Source organism: Hyaena hyaena, unplaced genomic scaffold, assembly GCF_003009895.1.
Source record: "Hyaena hyaena isolate Hyena2069 unplaced genomic scaffold, ASM300989v1 scaffold_597, whole genome shotgun sequence".
Lineage (NCBI taxonomy): Eukaryota > Metazoa > Chordata > Mammalia > Carnivora > Hyaenidae > Hyaena > Hyaena hyaena.
Genome location: NW_024081231.1, coordinates 954144 through 978775, shown reverse-complemented (window position 1 = coordinate 978775; position 24632 = coordinate 954144). Strand labels below are relative to the sequence as shown.

General features: G+C 40.2%; 1 protein-coding gene and 2 long non-coding RNA genes across 6 annotated transcripts in view; 1 reads left to right on the top strand and 2 right to left on the bottom strand.

Moving 5' to 3' along the window:
* Window positions 1-19724, bottom strand: part of LOC120248625 — a 37048-nt gene extending 17324 nt beyond the window's left edge. The window contains exons 1-2 of one of the 2 annotated variants that reach the window (XR_005532624.1): window positions 19655-19724; window positions 6953-7048 (exon numbers count right to left, since the gene is read on the bottom strand). This is a non-coding gene — a long non-coding RNA (uncharacterized LOC120248625). Of the gene's footprint in view, window positions 1-6952; window positions 7049-9144; window positions 9219-19654 lie in introns of those variants that run through there. The other variant, XR_005532625.1, reaches the window with a different exon arrangement.
* Window positions 17230-24632, top strand: part of GTF2A1 (general transcription factor IIA subunit 1) — a 40163-nt gene continuing 32760 nt past the window's right edge. The window contains exons 1-2 of one of the 3 annotated variants that reach the window (XM_039257029.1): window positions 17230-17287; window positions 22558-22659. In XM_039257029.1, the coding sequence (XP_039112960.1) occupies window positions 17240-17287; window positions 22558-22659 (150 nt within the window). In that variant the 5' untranslated portion in view covers window positions 17230-17239. Of the gene's footprint in view, window positions 17288-18244; window positions 18699-19104; window positions 19187-22557; window positions 22660-24632 lie in introns of those variants that run through there. The other 2 variants (XM_039257030.1, XM_039257031.1) reach the window with 2 other exon arrangements.
* Window positions 17355-18043, bottom strand: LOC120248624. Its single transcript, XR_005532623.1, has 2 exons — window positions 17969-18043; window positions 17355-17880 (listed from the first exon to the last, which is right to left on the bottom strand). It is a non-coding gene; the product is annotated as an uncharacterized LOC120248624 (long non-coding RNA).

Below are 24632 nucleotides of genomic sequence, written 5' to 3'. Positions count from 1 at the left end.
TCCCTGGGTGGGGAAAAACACAAATTTTAAAACATTTCTTCTGGGAACATCTGACATCAAACAAACTCCCTCAGGCATAAAGTTCCTCTTGAGAATGTGACAGACACCACCTACTCTGCCTCAGGTTTCCCTCAGGAATTTGACGAACAAAAGACCTGACTAAAAATAAGTAGACCCACAAGGCACCTATGGCCATACACCACCCCTCAAACAATGGAAACAAGCCAATCAAAAAGGAATGAGTAGGCATATAGAGTTATCAAGCCAAGAAGGGTAGGACCTGAGAAGGAGCAGGGGGAAGGGAAGGGAGGTCTGATCAAAACCCTATAAAACAGAGTCCCTTGCCTATAGTCATGGGCATTCACTTTGGAATGCCCCCTCTGTGTAATGAGAGCTTTCATACTATTCTTACTATCTTAATCTTATGCTATTAAGAATTTTTGCCTACTGTCTGCACAGCAAAGGAAACAACCCACAAAACTAATAGGCAACCGACGGAATGGGAAAAGATAGTTGCAAATGACATATCAGACAAAGGGTTAATATCCAAAATCTATAAGGAACTCACCAAAATCCACACCCAAAAAACAAACAACCCACTGAAGAAATGGGCAGAAGATATGAACAGACACTTCTCCAAAGAGGACATCCAGATGGCCAACAGACACATGAAACGATGCTCAGCATCCCTCCTCATCAGGGAAAGACAAATCAAAACCACCCTGAGATACCACCTCACGCCAGTCAGAGTGGCTAAAATGAGCAAATCAGAGAACTCTAGATGCTGGCGAGGATGTGGAGAAACGGGCACCCTCCTACACTGTTGGTGGGAATGCAAACTGGTGCAGCCCCTCTGGAAAACAGTGTGGAGGTTCCTCAGGAAACTAACAATAGAACTCCCCTAGGACCCAGCAATAGCACTGCCAGGAATTTACCCAAGGGATACAGAAATGCTGAGGCATAGGGGCACATGTACCCCAATGTTCATAGCAGCACTCTCCACAATAGCTAAAACACGGAAAGAGCCTAAGTGTCCATCCACGGACGAATGGATCAAGAAGATGTGTTTTATCTATACCATGGAATACTACATGGCAATGAGAAAGAATGAAATCTGGCCATGTGTAGCAACATGGATGGACCTTGAGGGTGTTATGCTGAGTGAAATAAGTCAGGACAGAGAAGGACAAATATCATATGTTTGCACGTATAGGAGGATTAGGAGGAACAAGGGGGAGAAGAAGGGGGGAAATGGTGGGGGAAAGGGAGAGAGGCAAACCATGAGAGACTCTTGAATGCTGACAAAAACTGAGGACTGATGGATGTGGGGGGGAGGGGGGGATGGGCATGGAGGAGGGCACTTGTGGGGATGAGCACTGGGTGTTATATGGAAACCAATTTGACAATAAACTATTTGTAAAAAAAAAATAAAAGAAAATATTTTAAAATAAAAAAAAAATTTTTGCCTACTGCTCATTTTATTTTGTGTTCACCTCTTCCTTCTTCAAAGCGGTGAGAGAATCAATTCAGGTGTTGAGGTAAAAAAAAAATCCTGCAACACTATTACTTACCTATTCTGTCTTCCCACAAGTAGATGACTGAGACCAGAGAAAAGCACCACAGCCATAATGATTCTTATCCTAAATCTCCAAAAAACAATTGATTTTCCATAACAACCTTATACACTTTTTAAATACGTTTGATGTTCTGCCTACAAAAAAAAAAAAAAAGATGGCTATTTCATATTTTCTCCTCTCTTCTCAAACCTCAACAAGTCCTTCCCAACTTTACAACTGCACTCTCAGCTGATAACTTAACCCTTGTATTTTACTGAAAAGTTTTAAACCATCATGGGAAGTTCCTTTTCTTCTGACTACCAAATCTATCAACCCACCTACACATTTCCACCATCAATTCTAACTTTTTTTGTTCTCATTCTGTTGCACAGTTTGTAGAAGCTCTCTGTTCCCAACAAAGATGAAGAGCTCCCTTTTTGCTCTGAAGCCTATCCTTACTGGCCCTTCTCAAAGAGTGATGACTGCAATCATATGCAATTTCTCTTATATAATTACGGTGTTTTTTTTTTTCCTGTTGACTATTCCTGGCAGCTTGGAAATAGTTTCTAATAAATTCCACCTTCAGAAAATGATTTGCAGAAAGGATTCTGGGAAGTTGGAGGAGTCAAAGCACCAGGAACCTGTCTCCCCACCTAGACCTCAATTGCCTTGGCAGAATCTGTGGGATATGACCATGTTGGAACTCTGGAGTCTATTGAAGGCTTCCAACTTTCAGGCAAAGGCTTGGACCGTAAATTGCAGCTAGGTTCAGTCAAGTCAGCTCTTAGCACAGTAGCAGCTACCCATCCCCCACCTCCCAGCCCTGTGGCAGGCAGCCCCGTACCTCCTCCAGCAGCAGCTTGCATGCACTTGCAGGAGCCAGAGTAGACACAAAAGACCCTGCCCTCCAAACATGGGGAATCTGTGTTCTGACTGCTGATTGCTATTTCTGATCATAGAGATATAAAGAAGCTAGATTTGCTCTCACCATTTTCTCACTTCTTCTCAGTTGACTTCAGTTTATCTTCCATCTCCATTACTACACTTTACTGGCTTTTGTTGATGTCCTGCAAGTTGACAAATCTAAGATCTTTTCTATCTTATATGCTTCTCATCAGCATTTGACAGCTTTAACTATTCTCTTCTTGCAAGATTCTCTTCCCTTAGTGTTCACCCCCACCCCCACACTCACTACTGTTTTTCTGGTTTATATGCTACCATCATTGCCAACTCCTTCCCAGTCTTGTTTTTTGGCTTTCACTTTGGTCCATTCGCTATGCATCAGAATGCCTCTACTCTCTTCCCTTACGCTCCTCGCTCCTCGCAGGACCTCATACATTCCCATGGCTGTAAGTACCTATATATGCGAGATGATTCCCAGACATTTATTTCTAGGTCAAATTGCTGAGCTCTAAACTGGTATTCACCAGGTTATTTGATTCTCCACTTGACTGCTCAACAGACATCTAACTTAACCATAACAGAACTTTTCTCATCTAAACATGTCTTTCCCTCAATTTTCCCCAACCTACATAAAGGGCACCAACGTCTACGTCTTCCCAGTTACCTAACAGAAACTTGTGAGGCCTCTCTGCTCATTTTTTAAGACCTTATGTTCTATCCAAAACAAGTCTTACGGCATCCCATTTCAAAACATATAATGGGAGTGCCTGGGCAGCTCAGTGGGTTAAAGATCTGACTCTTGATTTTGGCTCAGCTCCTGATCTCACGGTTCATGAGTTCAAGCCCCACATCAAGCTCAGCATGGAGCCCACTTGGGATTCTGTCTCCCTCTCTCTCTCTGCCCCTCCTCCACTCTCCTGTGTGTGCTCTCTCACTCTTTCTCAAAAATAAACATTAAAAAAATCAATTGAAAAGAGCTGATTAAAAAATATGATGAATCTTTCTTTTCTTTTTTTTTTAACTTTACCTATTTTGAGAGGGAGAGAGAGAGCACGTGCACCCAGTGGGGGAGGGGCAGAGAGAGAGAATCCCAAGCAGGCTCCACACTGTCAGCACAGAGCCCAACACAGGGCTCCATCTGACGCACCTTGAGACTATGACCTGACATGAAGTCAAGAGTCAGAGGCTTTATCAGCTCAGCCACCTAGGTTCCCCTATGCTGAATCTTTCTTACCTCCGCTCTGCTCGCCTGGATTTCTACCAATGCCTAACATGTAACATTTTACTCAATTACCTTGTTTGTCTGTTGTCTGTTTCACCAGTCTCATGAGCTTCATAAGGGAAGGGAATCTGGTTTGTTTTGTCTTATACTGTGCCCTCAGAGCCTAGAATAAGGCCTGATGCTCAATAAACATTTGTTGAGTGATTGGAAGAAAAGTCTATGGGAATCAGACATGCAAAAATTGAATCATAATACATTCTTTTAAATGGGAGTGTGTACAAAATTTAGAAAGGGGAATATTTGGAAATCTTGGGAATTAGAGACAGCTTTAGTCTTTCTTTTTGGATGAAAGAAAAATAAGCCAAGGACAAAGAACATTTTGAAAACATTTGTCTTACTTTCTCTTTAGAATGTATGTTGAAGCAAACTATACAAGTAATTGTATCAATATATGATCATTTTCCAAGTAATTTATAAAAATAAATATAGAGAAACAATGATGGGGGAAATAATGGAAGGAATTAAAGCTTTCAGGAGCTGGATTTGTCTAGAAAGGAAAAAGGTAAGTGAAAAAAGACATTGTGAGTATGTAATGTAAAGAAAGATCTAGAAACAAATTTTTAAAAATTCCTTTTTCAGGAGGAATGAGTAAGGAGGTTGGTCTCAAGTTTACAGGACAGCTATGTGGGACCTTTATAAAATCAGAGTGCTAGTGGGGATACCTGTCAGTGGATAGCTTGTGACTGTCAATTAGTATTTAACATGTAGAAATCCTAAGACCCGTCAACTCCATTTCTAAGACTCTGTGTTCCAGAGATAATAGCAAAAGTAATATATAGTTACCTTCACAAGGACATTGTTGCAGCCATGTTTAAAAGAGCACAAAAGAAAATAGCTTAACTATTCCTTTATGCACCCACAGAGGTGGTATTAAAGTCAGCTGAGGTACTTCAATGTTCATAGCAGCACTTTCAACAATATCCAAATCATGGAAAGAGCCTAAATGTCCATTAACTGATGAATGGATCAAGAAGATGTGGTTTATCTATACAATGGAATACTACATGGCAATGAGAAAGAATGAAATCTGGCCATTTGCAGCAAAGTGGATAGACCTCGAGGGTGTTATGCTAAGTGAAATAAGTCAGGCAGAGAATGACATACCATATGTTTTCACTCATATGTAGAACAGGAGAAAATTAACAGAGGACCACATGGGAGGGGAAGGGGAAAAAATAGTTGGGGAAAGTGAGGGAGGCAAACCATGAGAGACTCTTGAATACTGAGAACAAACTGAGGGCTGATGGGGGTGGGAGAGGGGAAGGGGATGATGGGCATGGAGGAGGGCCCTTGTTGGGATGAGCACTGGGTGTTATATGGAAACCAACTTGACAATAAACTATGAAAGAAAAATAAATAAAGTCACCTGAGATGGCATGAGATTTACTGGTCTAGAAGGAGGTCTGTGATATACTGGGTATATGAAAAAGCAAATTGTATATAAAATTAAAGGCATGATTCCTTTTTTGTAAAAAACAAAGTGTAGTCATATTTATCTACATATGTATACCCAGAGATGCTTTGTGGAAATAGGAAAAACACGTGTGATTGAGAGGTATGATCAGAAAGACAGAATACATGGGTTTCATCTTTTATATTTTTATTTGATGGCTTTTGGTAATCTAATTTTTCTTGTTTTGTTGTGTTTTTTTCCTCCTCAATATTTTTTGAATGTCATGATTGGTTAAGGATAAAATTAAGAGGGCTAAATATGGAGACTAAGAACATACTGAGATTTTGAAAATGGTCTGTATTTGATAATCATTATCCATTTTTAAAAAGTCAAATTCTGATTTGATTTTTAAGCCAATGATGGAAGGATGAAAATACATTAAGGTCACTGAAAAGAGGCTATGTTTGGTATTCTGTAACCATTGTATTAAAAAGGAAGAAAAGGGGTGCCTTGGTGGCTCAGTAGGTTAGGTGTCTGACTCTTGATTTTGGCTCAGGTCATGACTTCATGGTTGTAAGATCAAGCCCCATATTGGGCGCATGCTTAGGATTCTCTCTCTCTCTCTCTCTCTCTCTCTCTGCACCTCCCCTGCTCATGCATGCACATGTGTGCTCAATTTCTCTCTCATTCTCTTCAACAACAATAATTAATAATGAAAAAGAAAAGCCAAGGCAAATGGTGGCAATGAGAAGGCAAGAGAGAGGGAGAGAGGGAGGAAAGTAAAAGAAGGGAAAGGGGGAGACAGAAAGAGGGGATTTGAAATTGTGTTGCTCACTAAAATTAGAGAAAAATTAAGAAGCAATTATGTAATGAGTTCTACCTTTGAAAATGAGACCATGGGGTGCCTGGGAGGCTCTTTCAGTTAAGCATCCAACTTCAACTCAGGTCATGATCTTGCGATTCATGAGCTGGAGCCACGCATCAGGCTCTGTGCTGACAGCTCAAAGCCTGGAACCTGCTTCAGATTCTGTGTCTCCCTCTCTCTCTGCCCTTCCCCCACTCATGCTCTGTCTTTCTCTCAAAAACTAAACACTAAAATGGGGCACCTGGGTGGCTCAGTTAAGTGTCAGCCTTCAGCTCAGGTCATGATCTCATAGTCGTGGGTTCAAGCCCTGCATCAGGCTGTGTGCTGACAGCTAGCTCAGAGCCTGGATCCTGCCTCAGATTCTGTATCTCCCTCTCTTTCTGACCCTTCCCTGTTCACGCTGCCTCTCTTCCTCTCTCTCTGAGAAATAAATAAAACATTAAAAAAAAAATAAAGAAAAGAAGACCATAGTTATGTATTACTAAGGAGGCTATAAAATCTATAAAGAAGAAATGAAACATCACTCTAAGGGACTGTGGTTTCCTGGTTCTATGTTCCATCTGGACTCAGGTGTATTTTGTCATCCTGCAGCCAAGTAGCAGTATTGATTGTCTTTTATCACACACTATAGTATATCTGAAGGCTGAAAAATCTATCATTTCGATTTAACATTTATTGAGGAATAGTATTGCATTCTACAGTTGACAAATGAGCAACTGTATCTCTTGACTAGAGATTTATGTAAGGCTTCTAGTTTTAAATAGTCTGAGTCATTTCAGGAAGTAGATGATTTCAACTGATGTAGAAACAGAAATCAGTTATTCAAATGATTTAACCTAAGTGAAACTGGTGAAAAATTTACTACTTTAGAATGAAGTATATGTTTCATCTCAAACTTGGAATTGCTTCCTTCTTTGATTCTAATTTTACAGATGGAAAAAAAACAAACTTACATGTGCAGAAGATATATATAGCTTCGCTTCCTTGGTGAACTCAGTTCAGAAGTATGTTCTAATTTCTAATTGCTCCACTCCACTGTTCAACATGATCTAGACAAAGACAAAATGGAACCTAATTAATTTTCTGTACCATCAATATTATTATTGTTGCTACAGTCTTCAACATTTACTAAGGACCTACTTTGTGGCAATTATTGTGCTAAAGGGCTTCACATGGATCATATCTTAATCCTCATATAATTCTCAAAGTTGGTAATATTACTGAACTGCCACTTCACAGATGAGGTAGCTTGCCCATGGTCAGCGCAAGAACAAGAATCTTGGTCTACCTGACACCCAAGTTCACATGCTTGGATACTTGTTATACCACTATACCTGTTGATATCCACTACCTCTTCTAATTTATTGTGCCATGACATTAGCACACGCCTAATTTATTTTTTTAGCCACTTATTCAGAGTTATACCACTGGCTTATTAGGTAAAATAGAAAGAATTCCCCTTCCTAATGTTATACCTCTAAAAATGGTCATCCTTTATTTTCTTGTTTTATGAAAGCATTTAAAATGTAAGGATAGGGGCGCCTGGGTGGCTCAGTCGGTAAGCGTCCAACTTCGGCTCAGGTCATGATCTCACGGCTCATGGGTTCGAGCCCTGCATCAGGCTATGTGCTGACAGCTAGCTCAGAGCCTGGAGCCTGTTTCAGATTCTGTATCGCACTCTTTCTCTGCCACTCCCTGCTCATGCTGTCTCTTTCTCTCTCTCTCTCAGAGATAAATAAAACATTAAAACATTTTTTTAAAAAAATAAATAAGATGTAAGGATAAAGCTAGACATAAATGTTTTTATTATAGACAATCTTGCTAGAAAAGGACTGTTCTTGACAAATTCAAGAATTGAGCTGAGTAATTCAATTGAATTGAGTAATTGAGAGATGCTATTTAAAATGGGAAATGGATGATTTTCAACTGCTGTAAAAACAAAGAAATCAGTTATTTAAATTATTTAATAAATGCTTCTTGATGATACTTTTGGGAAGGCAATTATATTTAATTAGGACAAAATCTTGGTTCCAGGTCTCAGTGTTGCATAGAGCTTCTTGTTTCCCAAATGAAGTTTACCACATTACATAATTAACATATACTTGACAACTTGACAAACTTAAGGAGTGACATGATTTGATTCAAAGCCTTTGCATTCTCCTGGATTGGTAGTATCTTGTTTCTAAAACAGGTAGAAAGAGTCCTGAACTTGTACCTCTAAAAATTCACAAGTAAACAGCAATATGACCTTGGGCAAGTCACTGCTGAAGGTAAGTCTCAGTTTCCTATTCATAATAGAGGGATAATATTACTTATCTCATTGGACTGTTACAAGCTTTAAAGGAGATACCATGTGATTAAAGCTTTTAAAGTAAATCCATTATTATTATTATTATTGCTTCTTAGCTTGGCAGGAACACAAAATGGCAAATTCCTCATCTTTTTTTTTTTTTTCATCTCCATTTTTCCTGCTTAAGCATCTATTATTTTTTGCCCACTGGCTATCTCATTACTTTAAAAAAACATCCAATAACATTAATCCAGAGCCTTGTTTTCAACAAGGTGTTTGAGCTACACCCCTTGATTTTTCTCACAGAAGCGCATGAAAAGGAAGACCAGCCGTCACCCGACTGAAGCCTTGAACTCACAGGACTGAACCCTGTGATGTATTTTATTATAAAGTTATCTATGTAGGGGCACTTGGATGGCTCAGTGGATAGAGCATCTGACTCTTGATCTCAGGATCATGAGTTCAAGCCCCACGCTGGGCATGGAGCCTACTAAAAGTAATAATAATAATAATAATAATAAAATGAAAGAGGGGCACCTGGGTGGCTCAGTTGGTTAAGTGTCCAACTCTTGATTTCAGCCCAGGTCATGATTTCACAGTAATGGGATAGAGCCCTGTTTTGGCTTCTGGTGTAGGGCCTGCTTAAGATTCTTTCTGGCGCTCTGCCCCTCCCCTGCTAGTACACATGCTCGTGCTCTCTCTCCCTCTCTCTCGCTCTCGCTCTGTCTCTTGAAAGAAAGAAAGAAAGAAAGAAAGAAAGAAAGAAAGAAAGAAAGAAAGAAAGAAAGAAAGAAAGAAGGAAAGAAGAAGGAAAGAAGGAAAGAAAATGAAAAAAACTTATATATGTAGAATTACCTGTCATATCAGAAGGCTCTATCTGGATGAAGGTATATGAAGAAGATAAAGTTGGCATGTAAATCAAAGATAATTTCTCCACTAGAAGAATACCTACATAAAAACATCAGAGTGGGCACCTTAGTTTTCAACATTTTTAATTGTCCTAAATCACAGCTGTTCAACTTGTGAATCAAGATAGGGCATATGTAGGGCGCCTGGGTGGCTCAGTTGTTAAGCATCTGACTTTGGCTCAGTTTATGACCTCAAGGTTCAAGAGTTCAAGTCCCACATCAGGTGAGCCTCACTTTTTTCTCCCTCCCTCCCCCCTCTGGCCCTCCTGGAATTATCTCTGCCCCTCACTCATTTGCGCCCCCCCCCCTCAAAAAAAAAAAAAAAAAAAAAAAAGATAAGGCATTTGTGGCTGAGGTCCAAAAGCCAGAGAAAGAGAAAACTTATGTAATTAAACAGTGTTTAATATTAAACAGTTGTAACAATACCAGGCCTTCTTGGGAATACCAACTGTCTTTTGACTGGAAGACAAAATATCTGGATAAAGAACCATCGCTGATTGTAAAATAAAGCTTCATGGACTTATTTTTAATACTTTACATGAACATTTTCATTTAATTCAGTAGCTTTTTAATTTCGTCAAATATCTAGTAAGTGTACAAATTTCCAAATTTCTGATTTGTCATTTCTTTTACAGTTTATTTGAATTGGGATCCATATAAGTTCTATACTTTGTGATTAAATGATAGGTCTCTTAAGTGCCTTAAAAAATTATTTATGTATTTGTTTGTTTTTGCTTATTTATTTGTTTGTTTTGAGAGAGATGCAGAGAGAGCACAAGCAGGGTAGGGGCAGAGAGGGGGTGGACAGAGGATCCAAAGCAGGTTCTGTGTTGACAGCAGAAAGCCCGATGTGGGGCTAAAACTCACAAACCATGAGATAATGACCTGAGTTGAAGTCAGACACTTAACTGACTGAGCCACCCAGGCATCCTTCTTAATCGTCTTTTAATCTAAGTTCCTCTCTCTCTCCTTGAATTTATTTATTGAAGAAATTGGACCATTTGTCTTATAGCTTCCCAGAGCCTGGATTTTGCTGATTGTATTCCTGATATGTAGTTTGATATATCCTTGAACCCTCTGTATTTTTTGTAAATTGTTAATTGGATCTACAAGCTTAGTCAGGTTCCGGGTTTATATTTTTGGGTGGTGGCCATGAAGGTAAGACTACCTTATAGGTGGTGGCACGTTCTTTATCAGGAAGTATATGCCTCTGGTCATTTCCTTTTTTGTGATGTTGGCAGATGTCAGTGCATCATGCCTCCATCTCTAAATTGATTAGAGATTGCCAAATGGTGATATTTTTATCATTCTTTATTCGGTTATTAGCTGGAAGTCTTCTTTTTTTTTTTTTTTTTAATGTTTATTTTGAGAGAGAGAAGGAGCTGGGGAGGGGCAGAGAGAGAGGAGAGAGAGAATCCCAAGCAGGCTCCCTGTTGACGCTGACAGAGCAGAGCTCAATGAGGGGCTCGATCTCACCAACTGTGAGACTATGACCTGAGCTGAAATCAAGAGTTGGATGCTTAACCCACTGAGCCACTAGGCGCCCCTAGCTGGAATGTTTCTTTCATAAGAAACTTCCTCTCATCTACTGTATTAGTTTCCTGAGGCTGTTTTAATAAATAATCATGAACATGGCTTAAAACCAACAGAAATTTATTTTCTTGCAGTTGCGGAGGACAGAAGTCTGAAATAAATGTATTGGCAGGGCCACATTCCCCCCAGAGGCTCTCAGGGGAGAGTCTGTTCTTTACTTCTTCCAACTTCCGGTGGCTACACATTACCTGCGGCTGCATCACTCCAATTTCTTCCACTGTGGTTACATTTCCTTTTCTCCTCTTCTTTTTACTTACTTCCATGTATCTCTCTTTTTAAAAATATTTATTTATTTTTGTGTGAGAGAGAGGCAGAGCACAAGTAGGGGAGGGGTAGAGAAAGAGGGAGACACAGAAACTGAAGCCGGCTCCAGGCTCTAAGCTGTCTCACAGAGCCCAATGTGGGGCTCGAACTTATGAACCAAAGATCGTGACCTGAGCCAAGGTCCAATGCTCAACTGACTGAGCCACCCAGACGCCCTGACATATCTCTTATAAGAACACTTACCATAGGATTTAGGGTCTACCAGGGTAATCCAGGATAATCTCATCACAAAACCCTTGACATAATTACACCTGTAAAGACCCCTTTCCCAGTAAGTAATATTCACAGGTTTTGAGGATTAGGACACAGTCATTTTCTTTTTGGAGTCACCATTCAACTAACTACATCTACTATCTGGTGTTCGGTGGTACAGTTCATGTAGGAAAGGTTAGATACATGCTTGATTATTTTTCTCCATTTACCAGTCTTCAAAATAATGGGTTAATCCCTAGCAACCTCCAATAGTGACCAATTAGAATTTTCATGTTTTGTTTTTAGCAATATTATATATTAATGGATTTAAATATTTGATGTTCTTCAACTTGCCGCAAGTTCTAGCCTTACTGGTGCCAGTAGGGGCCTCTTCATGTTGGCTACTAAATTCTTTTGACATGATACTAACAGTCTTTGATATCTTCTCTCATGGGTTCAATTGTGTCCTCCAAAAAGGAGACATTGAAATCCTAACTCCAATGCCTCCAAAAGTGGCCTTATTTGGAAACAGGGTCTTTACAGGGGAAGTCAAGTTAGAATGTGGTCATTAGAATAAGCCCTAATCCAATATGACTGACATCCTTACAAAAAAGGGGGACTTTGGACACAGAGACAGACATACACAGAGGGAAAATAACGTAAAAACACAGGGAGAATGCCATGTACAGAAGGAGGCACAGAGCGGAGTGACGTGACCTTGAGCCAAAGACAGGAAGCACTGCTGGCCACCACCTGTAGCTGGGAAGAAACAAGGAAGGACTCTCCTCAGAGTGTCAGAGGCAGCATTGTCCTGCTGACACCTTGATTCCAGACTTGTAGCTCCCAGAACTGTGAGAGCATAAATTTCTGTGGTTTTTTAAAAAATTTTCTTCTTAATGTTTTATTTATTTTTGAGAGAGACAGAGTAAGCAAGGGAGGGTCAGAGAGAGAGAGAGAGACACAGAATCTGAAATAGGCTCTAGGCTCTGAGCTGTCAGCACAGAGCCCGATGCGGGGCTCGAACCCACAAATCATGAGATCAAGAACTGAGGTGAAGTCAGACGCTTAACTGACTGAGCCAGCCAGGCGCCCCAAACTTCTGTGACCTTAAGTTACCCAGTTTGTGGTACTTTGTTACAGCTGCCCTGGAGAAACAAATATATCTTCCTTGCTATCTGTATGAAAAGATATTCTAGACTCATTTTATATTAGGTTGGGCAATAATTGGCAATTTCATTTGGTTCGAACTGATATTTTTCTTGCTCTAGTCCTGGAGTCAGCCATATCTGCAAGGAGCCTTGATTCCTTTTAGTGGAAAATGGCATTTCAAGATCATAATCTGGGAGCTAGAGATGCTCACTGTTACTAGATTTGTCACTGTGTTTAGGTTCTTTCAGACCTATGTGTCTTTTATAAGCTAGAATATACTGGGTTTGGGTTTTTGTTATTTTTTTAAAAAAGACATTTCTTGCTCTTGACCTGGATCAGAATAAGGCATTTCTCCAAGGAGTGCTGGTCTCAAAATACCATAATCTACATACTAGGTATACTCCGTGCTACTAGGTTATTTCTGGGCTTCGTTAGAGGCAGGTGAAAAAAATAAGACAAATGCATTGTGATACTTAAAAAAATTTTTTTAATGTTCATTTATTCTTGAGAGAGAGAGAGACAAAGAGACAGAGAGAGACAGAGAGATGAGAGCAAGCATGAGTGGGGGAGGGGTAGAGAGAGAGGTAGACACAGAATCTGAAGCAGGTTCCAGGCTTTGAGCTGTCAGCACAGCTCAAACTCACAAACTTCATGACCTGAGCTGAAGTAGGAGGCTTAACAGACTGGGCCACCCAGGTGTCCCTGCATCATGATACTTCTAATTCAGATTCAGGACTACAGAATTTCTACTTATCTACTTCTATCTTACATCTGTATTTCCTTTCCCTCATGTTGGGAATCTTGGTTTTTAAGAATAATTGAGATGATGTAATTAGAATATCATGTAATTACTCATTTTATTTATGCCATATTTCACATCTAAAAAACAACAGAATAGATATACAAACATTATCACCAACAATACAGAGAAGAGCAAAAATTTTTTTGTGCTGACAGCCAAGAGTCTGGAGCCTCCTTCAGATTCTGACTCCCTCTCTCTCTGTCCCTAACCCACTTGCACTGTCTCTCTCAAAAATAAATGTTAAAAAAAATTACTGTGTTTTAAAGTCACTTGAAAAGGTTCCTCTCTGTGTGTTATAAAATATACTATTTGCTTTATTTGCTTTATTTTCTTTCAGTTTTGAGACTAATTAAAGTCAATTTTATTTTATAAATTTTATTTTATAATTAAGTTAATTTTATTTTATAATTAAGTGAAGATGTTTCCAGAGTCAAATACAAAAAGTATATTTAAATAAGCCTAGTTTCTATTCCTGTCCTCATCATATTATTTTCTCCTTGTCTTCTTATGTAACCTTCCTTAAAAAAAAAATTATGGCTTATCTTTCCTTTTTTTAACATAAGCAAGTATGTATATATGTACACACATCTTTATAGTTCCTCTTTTCTTAAATGAAAACATACAAAGAATGCTTATCTCTACGTCTTTTTTTCATTTAACACTCTATACTGAAAATTATTCCATAGTAGTAAATATGGATATTCCTCATTCCTTGTTATAGCTGCAAAGTATTACACTGTGTGCAAGTACCATGGTTTATTAAACCTTATGTGGACATATAAGAATGTTTCCTTTCTTTTGCTGTTATAAGCAGTCCCATAATGAAGTCTTGGGCATATATTTACCTTTTCATATTTTTGCTACTATATCTGTGGGATAGAGTCCTAGAATTGGCATTGCTGAGTCAGTGGGTAAATTCATTTGTAATTTGCTAGATCTCATTGTACACGTGTGTAACCAAGCAACTTGATTAACTTCCATGATAAATCAGTATTTCTCTTAAGGAATCTTATCTCATGACAGCATATATTATTTTTACATACACAAGTTACACTGTATACTCACCACTTAAGGTATCAAAATTTAGCAAATTAAGTAACAAAGTTAAAGTTACAAAAAAAATTAAGGTAACAAAATTTATTTTGCGGACAAATTAATCATCAACCACTGGCATCATTATTAAAATTTTATACTACTGTTCTACAAAGTGAGTTAAAAAGACCTTCCCCCTACTTTGATGTAGCTGTTAATATACTTACCATTAATAATAAAAACATCCACCCAATACGTATCAAAGCACTTTCTAGTACCTTTGACCTTCCTAACAATCATAGGTGCTGGTTACTATTTTATCAGCACAGAGAGGCTGAGTTACTGCAGAAGGTGACACAGTAAAGTAATGGCATTGTCAAACCTGACTGCACAGTTATTTTTGCTAAGCCACCACTAACTGACTGATATTTCCATATTCAAAAAGAATTGCCAGTTACTTGCTATTTTAAGATATGGAGCAGCAATTTTAAACTAAGTTAGAAGGGAGGAAGAGAACATTAAAAAAAATTTTTTTTAAATCTCCACCTCATGTATAAAAGTAATTTGTGTGGCCAGTAATTTCTTTTTATACACTACATCAAACATCACTGCATATGGAAATCAACAAGTTTTTTGTTGTTATTGTTTTTTTGTTTTTTGTTTTTGCAAAAGCCTAAAAAATAGGTGAATTCTGAATTACTATTTTTTTGGTAGGACTGAAATACATCAGTGCTTCTAAGATCTTGAATGAATGCTATAACTATGCACTATACTTTACAATAGGGGCTTTCATTAGGATTGGTAAGCTTGAGTTACATGATCTTTCCTCTTCACTTCTGTATTCTCCAAAAGTGCCCCAAATTATTGAGTGTATAAGGGCTGCATGATGCCTAAATATGTCATTTCATTAGCTTTAGTAAGATCTATTATTTAAGAACATGGAAACTGAAGGTAAGTTATATAATAAGATTTTAATTCAAGTTAATTTCCAGGAGCAATCTTTTTATATTTTTTTCTTTCTTGGCATGGTTGCTAAAACAGTCATTGGAACAGTAAAACATTTTAATGTTTGGACATACAAGGTTTGGTGTCATTTTGTTTAATATTAAAATTTATGCACTAAATTTTTCCTTTGCTTTTTTTGTTTGGCAGTTATCCAGTGGTTTAGGCAGAATATTAACATTAAAAGATGGGGCGCCTGGGTGGTTCAGTCGGTTGGGCGTCAGGCTTGGGCTCAGGTCATGATCTCACAGCTTGTGGGTTCAAGCCCCTTGTCGGGCTCTGTGCTGACAGCTCAGAGCCTGGAGCCTGCTTCAGATTCTGGCTCCCTCTCTCTCTGCCCTGCCCCTCCCCCACTTGCCCTCTGTCTCTGTCTCTCAAAATAAAAAATAAAAGACATTAAAAAATTAAAAAGAAAAAAACATTAAAAGAAAGAAGTAACTTTTTATCCTCCAGTACAGGACATTTTGGCCAAAAAAAAAAAAAAAAAAAATTCATCACAAAGAAAGAGCACTATTATGTACCTACCTGTTTAAGTATATAGTTGTTACAAAGTATGAGTTTGCAAACTGATAATCCAGTATAAATATTTCATATATGGTGCAAGAAGCTGCTAAAATCAGAAAAGTTATTTCAGCTCCCCTGCCTTCCAAAAAAGTTCATATAGAAACAATTTAAATATAATGCTAAATCTAGTCTTACATGAGAGGAGCTTTCTGTTTACAAATTTCCTGTTCTGTGAATTAAACGGCTGTAGCTTTCAAATTATTCACACCTACTATTTTGGTGCAAGATCAGGTAATATCTCTTCCTGAAACTAAACTGGCACACATATATAGTGATTGGAGGTGTATTATAACTAAATGAGGATTAGAAAGCAGTAAACTGGAATGGAATAATACATGGTGGTTACTTAGGTGCCAGGCACACCGGCGGGAGAGGGAAGAGATCTAGGTAAATTATTAGCCAAGTGCTTTTAAAATGTGTAAAAAGAGGCCATCTCAGAGCCTCTAGGAAGTATGAAGGTCATAAGGCGTGCAGGGCTGGGTTTTCTGCCCCCCAAACTATTTTCTTACTTCATAGGTCACAGTCAGAATATAGCTGTCACAAATCCCCTTGGGAATAAGTCCATGGAGAGTAAATCTCCTAGATTCTAACCTACGTTCTGTATGCAGTGGTCGTAATCTTAATTGATGGCAAAACATTTTATCATTTTGTTAATACCAGATGGTTAAAGAAGAAAATGAGGTGGAAGGAGAGGGATTCCATGTGCAAATTACTTGGTAGCATGTATACGTAAGGCGGTAAAAAGAAGTCCTCTTAAAATAATAAGCCATGAAATTTACCAGGGTCGGTACTGTTTAGAATAACTTTTGGGCTAATGGTCACCTGAATATTAAGTGAATTACAAATACTGATGGAACCCTATTTTTATATATCAAAGAACACTGTTTTTCTATGACTTTTTCCTTTAAGTGCCCTCAAAAGGCAGCCGTGCAGGGAACTGAAATGCAACTGAGTGTTAAGGCAAGAATGTACGATCAGGAGATTTTAAAAGAAATCTCAAAATTAACTGATATTCTCAGCCCATCACAAACGTACGGACAAGTTCCCATTTTCTGAGTATTAATGGCCTCTGCTTTCTCTAATTTCTTCCTTTCAGGTCCTGGCAGGTCGCGAATTTTCCTCTGGTACGGTGCCTTTGATATTCTCCAAATTTGCTTTCTGTGGCATGTAACTTTGACATTTCGTGTTGCTTTATGAGGATAAACTCCTTCACTTGTCCAGACTACATTCCACGTCTCTCAAAATTCCTACGGACACGAGAATTAGGTACTATGAGTTCTGCCTTCCAAACAGAGCATTCTCTGTTCTGCGTGAAATGTTGCCATACAGGCGGGATTTGCCTGAGGAGAGCACGGCAAACGCCTATTTCATTACACTCGAAGACATGGACGTTTTCTGCCGGATCGCTCACAGCGAGAGGCCACGAGACTTGGTGGGTCAGGGCAGGAATTTCAGGGATTAGTCACTCCACGCAGGCCACGAGGAACCGCAGAATTTGAGCAGTATTTTAAAAAAAAAAAAAAAACGGAGGGGGGAGCGTTATCGAGCTGTCATAATCCGGTGGCTTGTGTTTTGTTGTTGTTGTGTTTTTGGCAATTCCACTGCCGTAATAAATCACTTAAAGTACACGGTCTACTAGGTGGCCGAACCTTGAAGGAACTAAAACCCAGAGACTTAGCTCTACCGGTGGGGACCACTCAGCCAGTTTCAGGGGTTACTAATCATAGACTGTGTTAACAGTGGGCTCAAATCCACTTTCCTCCTCTTTAGAAACACGTACACAATTTTTCAGGCGATGGGCCCACCCTCCACAAGGAAATCGAAAGCCTCGGAGCTCTAAGTACAAGACTAGTTCACTCCCTGAGATGACTCCGCATTTAAAACTCGGACCGGAGTCCGAGAGCGCCCGGGGCCGGAAGCGAGATCACGTGACTGGTCCTCCTCCGCAGCCATTGCTAGCGAGGCAGCCGGCAGCGATCCTTCCGTATTTCTTAGCTCTTCCAGCTCAGAGAGACCCAGGAACACCTGACAAGAGGGGGGATCCCAGGTAGCTTTGAAATCAAGTGCAACTAGAACTCACGTCTTTTCCAGCAAGGCTTTAAAAGACCCTTACCCCAAAAAAGCTGTCGGACACTTCCGCCTGTGTGGCCACCACGTGATCACGCGAGATTTGGGAAGCCTGTGGGCCGTCTTCACTACTCCAGTCCTCAGGCTCCGCCCGCCCAGCGCCCTCCGCGGCGCGTGACGACGCGGCCCTGGGCGGCCTCCGCCCCGGCGCGCCTGCGCACGCGGCTCTCGCGGTGTCTCGCGCTCAGCCCCGCCCACCTCTGCCCCCGCCCTTTCCGCCCCTCCCTCCCCCTCCGCCCTGTCTCTCGGCGGCAGCGGCGGCGGCGGCGGCTCGCGCAGCTCGTTGGCTCACTATATAAAGGGGAGAAGCGGGCGGACCGGACGGCTGGAGCTGCAGCCGGTGGCGGCAGCGGCGGCGCGGGGAGCGGCGACCGGTGGTGGTTTCCCTCCTTGGCGCGGGGTGGGGAGCGGGCAACGCCCCCCGGACCCCACGAGGGTCGTGGCTTTTTTCTTAAGGGCGATTCTCGAGGTTTTTTAGCTCCGGGAGGACTGCCCCCCTCCTCCTCCTCTCACCGCTCCCCTCTCTACTCTTTCAGGATCCGATTTTGTTTGAAATTTTTACCCCCAATCTTGCGGTGGCTCGGGCCACCCTCCGGGTGTTTTGGCTTTCTTTTTTTTCATTTTTGGTTTTGTTTTTATCTTGTTTTCTCGGGCTTGCCCCCCTCTTGTTTGTGTTGTGTGTGGAAATGGCGAACTCGGCAAATACAAACACCGTGGTAAGGACGTGGTTTGGTGGCCGGCGGGGGCTTCGTTCAGGCGGCAGCAACGGCCGGACCGGGCGGGGGCGGGGACGGCGGCGACTCCCGGCCTCTACTCTTCTCAGCCGCCCGCGCGGCCGCCGCCGCCGCTTCCCGCCTCGGGCGGAGCGGGCCGGGGCGGCGGGCGCGGGGGGGCGCCTCGGGCTCGCGGCGGCGGCGGCGGCAGCGGCGGGGAGGGCGGGGGCGCCGGCGGGGCCTGGGGCCGCCGCGGGGCGGTCCGGGCCGCGAAGGCCGTTGGGCCGGGGCGAGCGCGCGGCCCTGGCCCCAGACCCCGGCCGCCGGGAGGGAGGGAGGGAGGGTGGGAAGCCGCCGCTTCCCCCCCCCGAAACGGGCCCGGCCGCCCTGGCTCGAGAAGGGCTCCCGGAGCAGCCTCAGAACAAAAACCGCGTCTGGGGAATTGGGCGAGTCCCCAAGACCCTCCGTGGTCCGCTTCAGTGCGGTGGAAGGTGAACGGCTACTTTCGGGGGTTACTTGGGGGTGTTGCTGGCGGTTGTGCTTAGGGAGCCATCCCTGGGGCCATTTTATATTTCTTTAAAAGAAAAAAAAAAAAGGACGAAGGTTGAAAAGCACTTATCTCGGTTCCTTCCGAATCGGTAAAATGGCGAAGGGGAAGCAAAACCCCTATCGTATCTTCCACTAGCAAAAGCACCAAAGCAAACAGAAAAAAAAAGCCTACAGTGGTCAAAGTGCCCCCGCTTTCGCCTTGAAATTTGCCTACTTCTCCCCATTCGACCCTTTTTGGTTAATTGAGATCACGTAGGTTTGCAAAAAGCAGACACATAAATAACCTTTTCAGTCACCAACGCAATATGATCACTAGTCCACCCCACTCTTATTTTTATTCTGACAATAAAACACGTTTTTTGCCCGGTCCCAAATGCCGCAGACAAGCCCGCGGCCGCCCGACTCCGTACCGTTGGCGACTCGGGTCGATCCATCATGGCTGCGGCCGCTTACCCTGCTTTTCAGTCCCTGAGCCTTGTGGTCCTCCTCCCTTTGGCTGCCCTGTTTATATAGAGCCATTGCCGCTCTCTAATATAGACTCTGCCAGGATGGGAAGGTGCTTTTCAGGCCTACGTCACCGCCTCTCCATTTAAACACTAGATCCGGCTTTAAATAGAGCTGCTGAGAGCGGGGCTGGGAGGTGCGTGCTCCCGAGGCGAGAGGCAGGAACGTGCAGAGCTCAGTTTATTTCTAGGTCTTTTCCTTGCCCTGTTAATTTCGCACCCAGCAGGGCCGCTTTCAGAGCCCCAAGTTTTTTATTGTTTTGATGCAGGAGCCAGGATTTCCTGTCTTTGTTAGGGGAGAGTAGAATTGCTGGTCCCTTCTTTTCATTTTATTTTTATTTTTGCTCTTAAAGAGAACTGTAGTTTAGGTGTCTCATCGTTTTTGTATTGGAAAATGCGTGCGTTGTCGGGAATTTAAAAAAAAAATGCCTACATTAACTTGGTTGCAGGGGTCTTTGGTAGTGTTTTGATCATCACGTATTCAGAAAATATGTTAGAAACAAAGCTTCTAATAGGTCATGTTTTTCTATTAAGTGTTGGAGACACAAAGCCTTTCGAATAGTTAAGTGCCTAAAAGCATCAACATAGGACCTTATGTCCACGGTACATTTATGTATAAGGGAATTGTAAATAGTAAGAGTGAAGAGGTTTAGTGCAAACCGTATTGAAAAAAATTAAGATTCTAAGTAGTGTTTTCTCTTTCATTGCATATAAATATCTGATACAGAAGTTAATCCGATTTATTTCCCAATATTACCCCAGGGGACTAGCACTTTTGAAAGGAAACTTCTAATTAATTAATCATTAGGTATTGCCACTATCTTGGCTCTTTCACATACCAGCTTTTAAGTTTGGAATATCTGTGTTTCCAAAACCAGGACAAACCTAATTTACTTCGGTATTTTGTAAAAGGCAAAAATTTTGCCTCAAGTAATGTTTAGCATTTTAAATGACAACTTGGAATTTGCTTCAAATAGTGCGTTTGTACCCCCGCGCTTTTAAAAACATGCGTATCTTGAGGGCTTCTCAACTTGTGAACAATAATGCTAAATTATTCTCTGTGTTTATACTTTATGAAGAATACCCATTTCCTTTCAGCTGTAGTGCTTTTAAAAATCCTTTAAATGGCCAGGTTGTGGGTTAAACAAAATCGTAATACAAAATTGTTTCATTAAACGGAGAGTACGTGAAGAAAACAAATTTTATAGTTGTAAATGCCTGGATCTCCAAGCTTGAAGATTTTTAGGAGTGATTGACTTCAAAAAATGCCAAAACACTCAGTGTGCTGAAAAAATAATTTTTTATCATCAATTTAAGATTCGGAGTACCAATCTAAAGTTCCACCACCTCTTTATAATGCTTTAAGGATCATTGATGACTTAAATTGAAATGGCTTTTTAAATGTTATTTTAGTAATTCAGTGGTTAAGTCACTGTGGATAAGGTGATACCTGTAGTCAGTTACACTTTCCTTATAGAATCAGAATGTTAAAAATAAGGAAGCCCTGTAGAGTTTCACACTTTGCATGTGATTAAAGTTCACAGAGGCAGATTTGGCAGAATAAAGGAGGATAGTGAGTGGAATAGCAAAGGTGAGAACCTAGATATGTGAATTGTTTTTCTGGTTGTAGTGAAAAGGAACAAATAATTTTTAATAGTTGAGGTAAATTGTACAGAGGAGCTCATTATTTATATTTTGGGCAGTGCACATTTTCTAAGAGGGTTCTCCTGTTACCATGTGTTGTTGATTCAGATGCTAATGAAACATTTATTTGTTTGCGCTTTGGTTATGAAAGCAAACCCTTGGTTTTATTCAGTAACCAGTAATTTTTACCTCAAGCAGGATATAAATCACAAATGGCAAACATTAAAAGAAAAAGTCTGATAATCTCAACTGTGTGTGATAATGGGTAGGATTTATAATGAGGCACCTCTAGTTTTGTCACATGTGCAAACTTATTGCCTAAAATGTTAAAAATAGGATGTGGGTTTGGCAAATTACTGTCCATCACCTTTTAATTTTTAAAAAATACACTTGTGAAAGTGCTTTCACATCTGTTTTCATTTTATTCTTCTGGGAACTTTATAGAAGTCATCTATTCCTCCACCCCCTCTCAAGAAATAGCAACAATAAGAGTAATAATAATTTTAAAAATGAACATCGAGGCTGTCCGTGATTCTGTTTCATAGTATCATCTGGGCAGTAGTTGAAGGAAAGAAATCTTGGGTGCCTTGTTTCTTCTCTGGGACTTCTGAGACCTGAACAGTGTAGGTGTAGCTTAAAGGCACAGACTGGTTAACAAAAAATAGAAATTAGGTGATATTTAAATTTGAGTGTTTTTTAGATTGCAGATGTCGCAAATGACTGCAGGATGAAGGTTCTCTAGTTTAAGGCCTAATGAGGAGGCTATGAGATATAACAGGAGTCAAACAAAGGAAAGAATAATAGGAACCAGACATAGCAACTCATAAAGCTATTATTGGATCACATTAGGTGCTCTGAATATAACAACATAGGAAATAATAACTGGAAATTGTGTGGACCTTGTATGTGTAAGGATCTTCCCTATACAAATTGCATTAAGTAGTCTTTAAGCCTTTTTTTAAAAATACGCAGCTTTAAAATAATTCATTTTAACTGAAGCAAATGAGGTTTGTTAAGATGGCAAGATCTTTAAAGTGTGTCTTCTAAAAGAAGTTTTAGATAGTTGGAAAATGGTTATTGTATTTGTTTTGAATTTGTGAAAATGTGTTAATACATTTAATATGTAAAAAATGATCTTTTTCAAGTCTTTTGTTTTTCCTTTAAAGCCTAAATTGTACAGATCTGTGATTGAAGATGTTATTAATGATGTGAGAGACATCTTTTTGGATGATGGAGTTGATGAGCAAGTTCTGATGGAACTAAAAACTGTGAGTTTGCCTCCCCTTTTGCTGTTGTTTTCAATAGTCCTATTCTCCGCACCCCCCCCCCCCCCCCCCATTCTCTTCAGTCAGAGACTGATCCCTAATTTTTCCATGGGATGAACATTCAGTTTTGCTGCAGAAGGCAGTAAAGTTAGGCGAAGGGTGCTAGTTCTGAATCCTAGCTCTACAGTCCATCCTCCCTCTGTCTTTAGGCACACTGCTTATATTTAATTCTTTTGTATGTGATATGGGAATTAGTAGGGCTTACCTTTTTTGATTTTTCTTAAAGTTTATTTTGAGGGAGAGAGGGAGAGAGAATCCCAAGCAAGTTCTGTGCAGTCAGTGCAGAGCCTGGTATGGAGCTTGATCTCACAGCTGTGAGATATAACCTGAGCGGTAACTGAGTCTGAAGCTTATGCAACTGAGCTACCCAAGCACCCCCTTATTGGTTTGTTTTGAGGACTAAATACAGTAAGCATATAAAGTGCTTAAGCATAGTGCCTGGCAATGGCATTTGCTATTATCTTTTATTAATGGATGGGTATGGTTTAATTATTTGACATACCTGTAGGGGTTTTTTTTTTCCCCTTTTTTTATGATCTTAATATGCATGTATTCTAAAATGTGTTTGTTGTAGAAATTCAGTAAGTGCTTGTTCAGAGAATTTCATGTTTTTAAGTATTATTTTATTTAAGTGAGATGAGGAAATCTTTATTTACCGTGAGAGAAATGTAATGGTTACTAAAAGTAAACAGTAAGTAGGTGTCCAGAAATACAAGTGAAAGAATGCCACCTCTTGAGGCATGAGTTGGAAGAACAGCAATATAAACTGCTGAAATAGCTTAAACTATCTCAGGGTGTGAATAAGAAAAGAAAAAGATTATTTGATTCCTTTGTGTTATGTGGAGCAGACACATTGCAGTTTACATTACAACTGGTATAATGATTGTCCTTAAAGTACTTTGATCTTATGTAGAAGATGCAACTTTTAAAAAAAAAAATTTTAATGTTTATTTCTGAGAGAGAGAGACAGCGTGAGCAGTGGAGGGTCAGAGAGAGAGGGAGGTACAGAATCTGAAACAGGCTCTAGGCTCTGAGCTGTCAGCACAGAGCCTGACGCGGGGCTCGAACCCACAAACTGTGAGATCATGACCTGAGCTGAAGTCGGACGCTTAACTGACTGAGCCACCCAGGCGCCCCTAGATGCAACATTTTTAAATGTAGGAAATCAGCCTCAAAGACTTTAAGTCATACTAGCAGGTTGTTAATCCAGGCTGTTTGTTTTCTACTCTTGCTTTTCACAAAAGTGTGGGGAATTGATTTTTCTGAGCGGGCCTGATAGAATCAGGATATTCTCTCCAAAGAGAATGAGTTGTCTTTGAGATTAAATAGCTCTACCTGTATTTTTACTATATTTGACTATTTAAATGTATATTAGTATAATCTATATAATGGAGTGTATAATATGTTGAGTAATATATATATTATGGATTTTTGTTTAGTGGCTAGTTTTTAATAACAAAAATTGTGAATTATTCATCTTTGAATCCCTAGCGTCTAAAACAGTGCCTTCCATATGTGGTTGGTAGTCAGTACATATTTAATTAAATTGGTTAATGACAAACATGGCTCCAGAATCTAACTGAACAAAGTACTGTAATATTTTTACTGTATTTTCCAAATGGAGCATACTCCTCTATTCTGGATTGTCACTGGATTTAAAAATAAACTGTTAGACTAAATTGAGATTATGTTATTTTAATTCTCTGTACTAACTTTCTTCAGAATCTCATTAGAATTTCCAGAACGTGCCCTATCTGTGGTGATGAAAACGTTCCATATCTGTGCTCTCCAGTATAGTAGCCACTAGCAGCATATGGCTGTTAAGCACTGGAAATGTAGTTAGTGGAACTGAAGAACTGAATTTTTAATTATAATTCCAATTTAATTTTTTTTAATGTTTTATTTATTTCTGAGAG